The sequence below is a fragment of the Berghia stephanieae genome, chromosome 1 (genome assembly GCF_034508935.2).
Source record: "Berghia stephanieae isolate SIO BIC M18660-M18661 chromosome 1, UCSD_Bste_1.3, whole genome shotgun sequence".
NCBI lineage: Eukaryota > Metazoa > Mollusca > Gastropoda > Nudibranchia > Aeolidiidae > Berghia > Berghia stephanieae.
In genome coordinates this window covers 48,804,809-48,817,308 of record NC_088360.1, presented here as the reverse complement: position 1 = coordinate 48,817,308, position 12,500 = coordinate 48,804,809, and the positions used below count along the sequence as shown (strand labels likewise).

Sequence of the window (12,500 nt, the reverse complement as noted above, 5' to 3'; positions counted from 1 at the left end):
AATAGTCTTCTTATTTTGACATGGCCAAAACAACGATCCTTTCACTGAAATAATTGAATTTAATTTCTATTTGTTTCACACACACACACACACACACACACACATATATATATATATATATATATATATATATATATATATATATATATATGTATATATATATATAAGAATTATTTTCTGTGAAGCAATCATGACGGATGAAGCAGCAGAAAAATGCCCTTAAATAATGGTAAGGTCGATGATGACTTAAGAAAACTGTTTGACCATATTGTGAGATATCGGAGATTATTGTTCGTCTCTTGTTCCTTTTGTTTATGGATTGGAATGTTCTCAATGGAGAATAGGCTGAAATGCTAGGAGTTCCGTGAGTAAATGTTATAATTCATGCTTCAGTGACAAAGGATGTGTCAAGATTATATAGCCTAGCTCTTTTTATTCATCCTGGATATTTCTAGATATCTTTGTTCAAAAGGTGTGATACGTCATCAGTATATAGTAAATGGATACAGAATGGAAACAAAAACAAAATTATTGATCGGGGAAATGTATTGCCCACCACCTTTATTTGGCTGTAATATCATGAATGTGTGGAAGAATTTTTTAAGTGCTTGCAATGTGTATTGTGATTCTAAAATCATCGAGCTTACAAAAGCTAACTTTGGAAAATAAATGAACATGCTGCTTTGATTCTAAGAAATGTTATCATTCCAAGGAATAAATTGTTGAGAATGTTTATTTGAGCCAAGCGATGTAACAATAGTTCTTTTACCTACCTGGTACAGCTTCGTCCTACTTGTGAAGACAACTTACTGCTTAAGTTACGTTTAAATATATTCCGCTTGTATTTTATCTCGCGGAACGAAACAGTTGATCTAACTCAAAATGATTATGTTCTTTTTTAAGGACGACATTAAGGGTCACAGCAGCACCTATACCAACTAAAATTGTAGCAATAGAAGCAGCAACAACAGCAGCAGCGAAAAATAAAACAGCAACGTACTTGAATGGAAGCAGGGAGTCGCTCTTATCAGGACGTGATATGTGGAGCTCTTGTTGCGGCGATGTGTTACATGAAAACTCGGCAAGACCGGCGACAGCTGCCACACCAGGATTCTCAGAATCCCGATCGCCACCAGGATGAACAGCAGCAGGAACAGCAACACCCTCTTCTCCAACACCAGCATCATCACACACATGAACATCATCACCATCATGATGGTCCTAATCAAAACGTCCCCCAACACTGCCAGAGTAGAAACGGTCAAGATAACGAAGAAGAGGAGGAGGATGAACTCAGTCTGCTTCTTCTACAGAGTACAACCCAATCGGAATCCTCGTCGTTATCGACTTCTACGACTGCATCCATTCACTGCCAACCCTTGCCACTGCTTCTTCGTCCTCTACATTCCATAGCATCCACCTTGACATCGACTTCATCCCCAACCCCTACCCCTACCTCCACCATAACCTCGTCCAATGACTTCAACGTTACGTCCTGCACACAATCCCCGGTGCCGTCCTCCGTGTCCACGGTTTCTACGACTTCTTCGCCTGCAAGGAAACCCAGGATCATTTTCAAAGCCACCCCGGTATGTTTGTACATGTCGAAATACCCTAATGCGTTTGTGCATTTTATCTACTGTAACTTGTTGGCGTTCTTGTTATCTCTTTAACTGTCCATATATGTTATAATGAAAAGTAGCTCTTCGCACATGTCCTAGAATATATCTAATGAAATTGGAATCATTTGCTGAAAGCGATACAATCAGTTGAATAGATGATAATTTTTTTTTTTAATTTGGGGGGTGGTGGTCATCTCTGTGTTTTGCGGATTTAACGTGATGTATTACGGTTTTAACTGGAGAAGGGTTTTCGCCCGAAACGTTCCGTGTTTAGGGGTCCGTTATTTTTAATTTTTTTTTGAAGCTGTTATATTCATGTTTGTACATTACTTGTACCAGTGCATAGATTCTGGTCATTTATTATTCAGAATTAGACTACTTAACTTTACTTTGGCCCTGGCTAAGATCATTTACCGATTTAATGCTTTTGCGCCCACTCGGTTTATTGGCAGCAATGAAGGATCTCCACTTTTCTCTGTCACAACCTAGACGACGTAGACTTCATCCATCTTTTAATATCTTCCTCCATTGCCCGTCGCCATGTCTACATGGGACTGTCTCACTTTCTGTTGTCTTTCTGCGTCCAGTGAAGAGCCAGCTTTAGTATTGAGTCGTCCTTCATTCGAAGAATAATATTATGCCCTTTCAGTTCTCCACCCCCCTCTAGTTATCAGGGTTTCCATGTTTTCAGTGTTGCACCGCCTTAGAAGGATCTCTTTGGAGATTTTACAAGTTCAGAAGATTCGCTGTATATTTTGTTTTTAGACTAGTTGTTTGAAAAGCATATAGTTTATCTGAAAAGAGCCTACACTCCGGCCTATACAGGAGAGTTGAGAGAACTGAAGCTTTTATAACACTGCGATGATTTCATTATATTCTATGTGGCTCCCTCGACATTTCTCTCTCAACAAAACCAGAAAGGATGAAACATTTTTTCGTTATAAATCGTCTTTTTTGTATACAATGAACGCACATATGTATGTATGTATGTATGTATGTGTGTGTGTGTGTGTGTGTGTGTGTGTGTTTGTGTGCTTGTGTGTTTCTTTCAGTCTTGTTATGTTTTGAGATGAATTGTAATAGTTTGGTATTGCTCCTCAAGGCTAGTTAGGTGATGTCATACTAGATTGCTCTGAACTCTACCTTTTCTATTCCATTGAACCAGTTCTGTTTGCCTTGGCCCTAGTAAGCGTAGTCAGACTAGAGCTTTTTTTTTTTTAAATTAGAGCTGAAATGATGTTAAGGAATTGAAAGCGCCTCTAATCTCTTTTAATAAAAACATCCGCATCTTGCTTTAATAGCTTGACTGTGTCATGACAGTTCTACTTCGGGCTCGGGTATTTTGAGCGCTTTCACCACCAGATTGATGTGTTTTCTATCGCATTTACCTGCACTGTGTGTTAGACACAACTTTTGATTTAAGATAACACAAGGCTTTATCAATCACACGTTATAATTTGTTGCCGGATCCTGTTATTCTTCTTCTTCCCGTCTTCTTCTTCTTCTTCTTCTTCTTCTTATTATTATTATTATTATTATTATTATTATTATATCATCATCATCATCATCATCATCATCATCATCATCATCATCATCATCATCATCATCATCATCATCATATCTGCGTTTATATATGTATTTAAGTCCAAATAAAAACATTCTGTTATGTGAACGATTTCTTCAGATTTAGATAAATTTTAATAATCCATTTCAAAGAGTTCCAGTCCTCTGTGTGTATTGACATTAAGTGTTCCTCAACTCTCAGTGTTTAAATAAAGAAAGCGGGTAGGAAGTTGACAAGTACTAGAGAGAGAGAGAGAGAGAGAGAGAGAGAGAGAGAGGAGGGGGAGAGAGAGAGAGAGAGAGAGAGAGAGAGAGAGAGAGAGAGAGAGAGAGAGAGTTGGTATGCTACCTCAACGATCTTTAAGGAGACTCTGAAGTCAGCTCGTTCTGATAGCTTTTTATGAATTATTTATGAAGGCTAAAATGCATTATGGTTGATGTGACTGCCTTTAGGCTAGTCGCATGCCTTCGGAGTGTGAGCTCGTACTGTCAGTTTAAACTCTTTATAATAATAATATAGGATTTGTCTTCGTTGGCTGCTTTGTTCTGCTGCTACTGCTGTTTTACTGTTGTTGTTGCTGCTTGGTTGCTCTTGCCATGATTACGTTTACCACCACCACCACAAATACTACCACCACCACCACAACAACAATAATTACCACGACTACTACTACTACTACTACTACTACTACTACTACTACTACTACTACTACTACTACTACTACTACTACTACTACTACTACTACTATTTTTTTTCTAGAAATAAGTTTTTAATCTCTTATGTATAAAGTCTTTTTTACATTAAAAAAGAAAACATTATTTGTTGATGAAAAACCGTTAACCTATCCTCTCAGGAGTCCTACCCCCCCCCCCCCCCTTCTTTTTTGCAATTGTTTTATTCTTGTTTTTTGTTTGTTTGTTGTTTTGTTGGGGGTTTTTTTGTGTTGGTTATCTTTTTGTTTTGTTTCGTTTTGTTTTTGTTTTTTACTGGGGGAGGGGGAGTTGGAAATGCCATGGACATAAGATGTGATCCTTTTCAGGCTCGCTCTTTTATATGCATGTGTGTGTGCGTTTGTGTGTGTGTGTGTGTGTGTGTGAGTGTGTGTGTGTGTGAGGTAAATTTCTCTTTTTTGTATTTTATTTTGTTCAAACAGATTTCTACATAATTGCAACATGTCCTCATTTTAATTTCTAACTGTTAGCTTTCCTAGAAGTTCCTCGTCACTTATCAATTTTTTAACTTTTTTATTTATCAATCTTGTATTTATGTACGTTGTTTATTCATGTCTTGTATTTTACATGTCATATTTTATTTATTCATATATTCATTTATTTATGTATCTATATTTGTTTTGTTGGGTTTTTTTTTCTTTTAACTTGATTTATTTTTATTTATTGCAAACTTGCCTTTATTCATTTCAAATTTATAAAAATAGATGCTATGACTGAACGTAATTAATAGATCGTCCTTTGATTCTTTTAACATTGAGAATCGTATGAAAGAATAACATTGACTTTGCTTTTCCTTTTTTTTTTTTTTTGTCTCTATTCCCTCAGCTGAGCACTGATTGGACTCAGTTACAAGTAATCGACCTGATCAACGATGGAACGGGACTGGGCTTTGGAATCATTGGAGGTCGCAGCACGGGGGTTGTGGTCAAGACGATCCTCCCTGGGGGGATAGCAGATCAGGTGAGTGCTCATGTATTAATTGGTCGGTTTTGAGGACAAGTATTTCGGGACAAGTCGGCTACAAAAGTGTTTTCCAAAAGTTAGGGCAAATTCTGCGCCATTTTTATTATATTCAATTTTTTTTTTTTTTTTTGTATTTTTGAAAGTAGTCCTTCGGTCATTAGGCCCAAGGAGCTGGAGTTTATCCGGGTTTCTATGGCGTGAAACGGACAATAGCAATCGCTCATTTGAATAGGACGCTTGTCTATTGCAAAGCACTTTCCGCCAGATCTAGCAGATCCATCTACCCGATCACTGTTGGGTGGACAGGGAGGTCAGAAAAAATCTCGACGTCACCCTGGATCAATCTCGGTCCCTTTGCGTATGAGGCGAATGCTCAACCAACTGAGCTATCGGACCTCCATTTACTTAGATTTCGTTTACTCTTTTACTCAAAGATCACTATTTTTAAAAAAAGATAAAATGGGTTAACTTAAAATACTGACGTTGTATGATGAACGAAAATGGCTTAGATATTTTTTAGAAGTGAAAGTGAACCCATGAACTTTTTAAATCGGTGATGAGATGACTTGTTTAATTTAAACCCGTCCAGTTACAAAGGGAGGGGGAGAGGGGGGGGTAGTATTACGTTATTTGAAAGCTGCTCTCTATTTTAACATTTCACAATAGCTGGTCTTTGCATTGTCCGTAAATTATCATTTCAAAATTTATGGATGAAGTGCGTAAGAATTATCTATATGGTTTTGGCCATCTCGCCATGTCAAGACAAAAATCTGCGATAAGAAATGCATGTATGATCACAATGGATTTCCAATGTAAAAAAAAATGAAGGGTAAATGTAAGAAATGTCAATGAGTCAGTCTTTATGTCTGGACGTGTGGAGAGAGATAGATAGATAGATAGAGAGAGAGAGAGAGAGAGAGAGAGAGAGAGAGAGAGAGATATCCAGTTTAAAAATGCAATCTACCCGAGTTCTTGAGAGCAATTAGATTTTTAGAATAGCCAGTTAGTAAGGTGATCAGATGAACAAAAGCGATGACGATAATTGTCATGATAATTACGATGATAAAAGGGGATGAAGAAAAGGAAAAGAATAAGAGAATAAAATATAAATACATCCTTAGATATATTAGTCAAGAGAGGTAATCATGTATAAATTCTTCATTTGTATAATATAATGTGGTTATGAGCCTTTGGTTGGTTCCCTAAGGGTTAAAGACTGGAACTCTGCATCTCTGGTTATCTTGTTAAAAGATGGAATTCCTTTTTTTCTTTTTTTTTTTTTTCTTTGTTTTTTTTTTAAATTAATTATGTACAACTTGATAGTAGATTGGGCTAGTTACGACTTGGCGCAAACTTAATTTTCAGGTCCAAAAATGGTTAACACCTACTTTCCAGACAAGAATCCGATAACTGAATTATCTATAATTTAATTTTTGATTTTGTTTATTCTGAACACAAACCTAATTGAATTGAGAGTTTGCCACCACGGTTTGCGTCTGCGTAAAATACTCATCATTTCTGCCCGTCAGAGTAATCGCAAAATACACGTCTAAACACAATGACAAAGAACTTAGTGACGCCAAATTCATTCATTTTATACAATTTCACCTCTACGCCGCCAGGTTACTGTGAAAACTAAAGTAAAGTAAAATTTGAATAAAACTTGAAAATTTTAACAAAGACGTATTGAATTGCAGGAAGGTTAGGAAGTTGGAGGCACTAAATTTGATTTTTAAGTCGAAAACAAGTGCAGAGCAATTCTTATACATAACCTTTAAACCAAAGGACATAATTGGTTATCAACCTATTTCCCCGCCCAAGCTTAAACCAAGAAATTCAATTATGTTGAAAAATATGGCTTGAAAGAATTGATTTAAGCTGTAGACAAGACATCGGATCAAATTGCTTAAAATATCAAGCAAAGTAACGTTTAATATAATTGAGGATTTCTTAGATCATAAAAAATAACTGGTGGGAAATCCCATTAGCGAAGAAGTTGATTTATAATTCTGGCGCCCTCTGCCGATGAACGGGAGAACTATTGAAGAGATGGGTCGGAAGCGGGGAGATAGAAAAGGAGTTGTGTGTGTGTGTGGGGGGGGGGGGGGGGGGGGGGGGGTAGGAATCAGATGATGATATTATGCATTTTGTGGCTGGACCATCTTTAGATTAATCAATGCGTTGGTGTATCGTGTGTGTGTGTGAGAGAGAGAGAGAGAGAGAGAGGGAGAGAGAGAGAGAGAGAGAGAGAGAGAGAGAGAGAGGTCATATCGGCAAGGAAATTAACTCGATGTAATGGCTTCCTATCCACTGTAATGAGCTTTCACATATTATTTTCTTGGTTAATTAGTATGGATTTATTTTTTTCTTATATCTGCAAGGACGAGCTGTATGATAACTTGTAAAGCACATTATAGAGCTTTGTGTATTGAGATAATCAGCGGAATTCAGTACCACGTTACAGCATTTGCGAAGAGAGTGAGATGTGAACTGTTTCCCCTTCACCTGACCAGAATGCTTGCGATCAGATTATTTGGAGAACCCCCAGCCATGTTTAATTGGAAAAAAAAAGAAAAAGAAAAAGAAAAAAAGATGATTATTAGTACCCCAAGAGGAACTTTAAAAATTGTATATCCCGATTATGAGAGTGTATTGTGTGGAATGTCCTGGAATGTTTTGTTGTTGTTTTTGTTTTTGTTTTTTGTTTTGTTTTTAATGTTTTTGTAATGTTTGTTTTTTTGTTTGTTTTTTTTTTGGTTGTTTTTTTTTTTTTTGTTGTTTTTGTTTTTTTTTATTTATTTTTTTTTTTGGGGGGGGGGGGTTGTTTTGTTGGGTTTTTTTGTTTGTTTTTTGGGGTTTTTTGGTGTTTTTTTGTGTGTGTGTGTGTTTTTTTTTTGTTTTTTTGTTTTTTTTTTTGGCTTTTTTTACAAACATAATTTACAAACTAATGCCTTCAGTAGTAAGTGGATAAATGTAGCTCCAAGGTTAGTGAAAAAGAAATCATGACCTTAAATTGCTTTCAAGATATTGAATATCGCATCTCATGGGTCAGTTTAACATGTCAATCTCCACACTATTATAGAATAGTGTTACTACTAAATAATATTCATCTTCCCTTTCATATGCGTGGAACTGACGTAAAAGTATCTTAAGCGGCATTGAACTTAAAGAAAGAAAGAAAAAACGGGGAAATGAATTAAAAAGAAGAAAAGAATACTAAACTTTACATAACCATTTCGATTTATTGGCATGTTAATGTTATCGGCTGTTTTACCCATTATAATATGTAAGTCTAAATGTACTGTATTGACCGCCAACAGCCGTGCCAGGTGTTGATTTTATCACAATTTTTTTTTTATTCTTCCGTCCCTAGGATGGCCATTTGCGTAGCGGGGACCACATTCTACAGATTGGGGATGTGAACGTCCGCGGCATGAGCTCAGAGCAAGTGGCACTTGTACTTCGTCAATCTGGCAATCATGTGCGTCTTGTGGTTGCCAGATCAGTCATGGAAGTACCGCAATTCCAGGTAAGATTTATTTTTAATTCCCCCATATATCTCATCCTTCCCTTATTTCATTCCTATAGGGGGGGGGGGGGGTAGAGATATGCATTGTTTCTTTATTTCTCGAAAGAAATATTTTGTTTATATCTTTTGTTGCTTTTTTTAAACCTGTGTGCGTGCGTGTGTGTGTGTCATTGTGTGTGTGTGTGTGTCTGTAAAAATATCTGTGTGTCCATTTGAGTGTGTGTGGGGAGGGTGGGGGGTGTAATTTTTGGCCGGAGTGTTTTTCAATTGAATTTTGTTTTGAGTGGGTCGCTTCAACAATGAATTCATGGAGTCAGTTTCCCTCTATCCATCAATCCATCAATCCATCCACCTATCTATCCAACCATCCATCCGTCCGTCCGTCCGTCTGTCCATCCAACAATCGACTGATCATTCCACACACATTCCCACCCATCCATACACACTTTCCCACCCATCCACCCACCCATCATCAATCATCCTTTCAAGCATCCATCCATCCATCTACCATCCACCCATCAATCCACCTCACTATCCTTCGAACTATCCATACAACCATCCATTTTTCCATCCATCCATCAACCCATTTATTCATCCATCAATCCACATAACCATCCAATCCATCCAATCATCCACCCATTCCATTTCCACCTATCCAGATCCCTCAGGCCCCCGTCATTCCCACTCACCAACTCGAGGAATACATGGACCAGTTCAATCGCGTCATGACCATGGACCAAGGGGAGCAGGAGATGCACCTCCACCAGCTACACATACAGCAGCTTCAGCAGCAACAACAGCAACAGCAGCAAACTCTACTGGGAAGCGTTCTTGTACACCCGGTAGGTCCACGGACATTTAGGAACTTAAGGAATAATTTGAACACTTTTACGGGCAGATGAGCTACAGATAGTGTGCGCTTGACCAAGAAACTCATTACATTGCCATCCGAAAGTCTAACGGACCAACACACAAAACTATGTCAAACCTTGAACGTTTAGTTTTGTTAATACAGTTTGGTGAGAATTACTCATGAACATGGATGGCAAAAAATAATATCAAAGACCTGAGTGACGTCAACTTTGTTCTGTCTATTCCGGAATAATTTTTCAAAACTGCTATCTTCACTTTCTCTCTCTCTCTCTTTAGAGAGATAAAAAAAAAGAGCCGGAAAGATTACAATAGAAACCGCATAAAGTCAATATTCAATAAAGTCAAATTTTGCTTAAAACCAACATCTTGGTCCCAATTTTTCTGTTCTAAGTGAGTTCCATTGATTATGGATCAAGTCAACCAATTTTTCTGTTTTTAGTGTGTTCCATTGATTATGGATCAAGTCAACCAATTTTTCTGTTTTTAGTGTGTTCCATTGATTATGGATCAAGTCAATCAATGTTTCTGTTTTTAGTGTGTTCCATTGATTATGGATCAAGTCAACCAATTTTTCTGTTTTTAGTGTGTTCCATTGATTATGGATCAAGTCAATCAATTTTTCTGTTTTTAGTGTGTTCCATTGATTATGGATCAAGTCAATCAATTTTTCTGGGCCGGCAGTGTTGTCTTATTCGTGATTCGTCTGTACTTATTTTTATTATTTAAATTAATCAACATTGCTAAGGCCAAATCTCTTTTTCTTTCTTTTTTTTTTTTAAGGTTTCACTTTTTATGTCTTTTAACAACTTGGATATCAGAATGTAACTCCACCAATGAAGCAATGACGTATCCACTATTTAAATTGAAAAAAAATCGCAATTAATGTGTTGGTTTTTGTTTTGTTTTGTTTTGTTTGTTTGTTTTTGTTTTTGTTTTTGTTTTTGTTTTTGTTTTGTTTTTTAATATTTTGTTTTTGTTTTTTTTCTCCCAGCAACCTTTGGAATTAGCTCCAGAAGTGGCAGAGGTAGACGTGTTTGAGGTGGACCTGATGAAAGATTCCAATGGATTAGGCATTACGATCGCAGGCTATGTGGGCGGTGACAGCACACCAGGTAAATCTGTGTTCTGTTTGGTTAACTATTAGGGGGTCACGATATCTCGGTACATCGCTTGCTCAAATATGATCCTAGGTGAAGTCGAGAAACTTTTGGCTGAGACCCCCCCCCCCCCCCCCCCACACACACACACACACACACACACTCAGCAGTGATTGGGTAGCCGGGTCTGTAAGATCTAGATCTGATTTAATTAATAAAAACTTTGCGGTAGTCTTGTGTCCTATCCGAAGGGTAGCAAGCAACTGCTATTGCGTGTTTCACGCTGTAGAAACCGGGATAGACTCAAACTCCATGGGCCTCATGGCTCTGAAGGACTACTTTCTACTTTACTTTTTTGGGTTAGATTTGCTGAACATTTTCAAAATAGTCTTTATAAATTTTGCCGAAAAATTATATTCCCTTTATCGATCAATTAAAATGATCCACCCACAACTCGTCAAAAAGTCTTAAACCCAAAACATCTATAAGTCTCTGGGTTCAAATATTTTTTGTAAGTTAGGAATCATTGTAATCGGTCGTTATGTGAAGTACACGATTTCTGGCCAAAATGTGAAAAGAGCGTGTTGTCATTGTTGGTTTTGGCCATTTGATAATGGATTGGTTGGTTAGTTGTTGTATAATTGGTTGTTCAATAAAATAAAGATACCACGGCTTTTATGCTCCTGTTCATCCGGCAAACCATGATATACAATTTTTAGTCCATAAATTAATGCATGACACCTGTTAACAGTTATGCTGTTCAGCACCGTTTTTAATTAATGTTTTGTTGGGTTTTTTTGGTACTAAACCTCTTACACGATCCATCTGACCATATATCAGACCTGCCTGCTATTACGAAAGGTTCGCAGAATTAAGACATTTTGACTCCGATTTAGAACTCCAAGAGCATCTCGTAAATCATTAAAACTTACTTAAAATGAAATTTGTTGCCAGACAACTTAATTTTAAGGATTCTGAAGTGTTGTTTAGTCCATGCGAGGGTAAATTGTTGGATTGTTAAGGTTAATTATAGCGAGAACAATTTTTTTAATCATAAAAATTACGCATTTTTTAAGGATTCAAGCAGCCAGGTCTGATTAATATAGCCAAGCCCTTGAGACGGGCGATGCGCATCGAGTGCCTTACCCGGTTGATTAAAGCAGAAGTCAGAATTTTGTCATTCTCTCAAATTGGAGAGAGAGAGAGAGAGAGAGAGAGAGAGAGAGAGAGAGAGAGAGTAAGTTAACTGTTTTTGTCGCTGACCTTTGGAGAAAAAAACCAAATCAGGAACAAATGGACGTCCAGGTCAGACGCAGAAAGTGGCGATGGGTTGGCCATACCTTGCGGAAAGAGCCCTGTAATATAACCAAGCAGGCTGTCGGATGGAACCCACAGGGCAAGAGGAAACGGGGTCGTCCAAAACAGACTTGGAGGAGAAGCCTTCACCAAGATTTGTACTTCTCCAATCTTACCTGGAGTTAGACAAAGGTTTGTGCCAAGGACAGAAGAAGATGGAAGAGTGCTGTTGAGGCCCTATGCTCCGCCAGGAGCCAAAGAGGCATAAGTAAGTCATTGGAGAGAGAGAGAGAGAGAGAGAGAGAGAGAGAGAGAGAGAGAGAGAGAGAGAGAGAGAGTTAACTGTATTTGTCGAATCGATGGAGTCATATTTACACATCATAGTATTATTGTGTGTTATTGAAAGATGATATTGATTACAATTGTTTCGTTGTTTTTTGTTTTTTTCCATCCAGATGAGATATCGGGTATATTCGTCAAGAGTATCACAGAGGGTAGCGCAGCAGCTGTTGATGGTCGTGTCCAAGTTAATGATCAAATCATAGAGGTTGGTGATAATAATATGTAAAATTGTGTGTATCGCTGTGTTTTTGTGTGGGTTGGTGGGTGTGTATGTTTGTGTGTGAATTCTAAAAGAACAACGCATTCATCACCACCAACACCACCAACCCAATCATGACCATCGTCAATATCATCACCATACACACAACACAAAGCATCGTCATCATCATCAACAACATCATCATCGTCATTATTATCAACACCGCCGAAAACAACTACCACTATCATTATCACGATCGTCGTCATCATCATTTTGCTGATCAT

At 37.6% G+C, this 12,500-nt stretch overlaps 1 protein-coding gene across 12 annotated transcripts in view; it reads left to right on the top strand.

Annotated features, from left to right (window-relative positions):
- Positions 1 to 12,500, top strand: part of LOC144976807 (multiple PDZ domain protein-like) — a 302,900-nt gene that overhangs the window by 179,362 nt on the left and 111,038 nt on the right. For all 12 annotated transcript variants that reach the window (XM_078921376.1, XM_078921356.1, XM_078921365.1 and 9 more), the window contains exons 7-11: positions 4,743 to 4,877; positions 8,254 to 8,409; positions 9,069 to 9,251; positions 10,274 to 10,394; positions 12,131 to 12,222. In XM_078921376.1, coding sequence (XP_078777502.1) covers positions 4,743 to 4,877; positions 8,254 to 8,409; positions 9,069 to 9,251; positions 10,274 to 10,394; positions 12,131 to 12,222 — 687 coding nt within the window. The remainder of the gene's footprint in view (positions 1 to 4,742; positions 4,878 to 8,253; positions 8,410 to 9,068; positions 9,252 to 10,273; positions 10,395 to 12,130; positions 12,223 to 12,500) is intronic.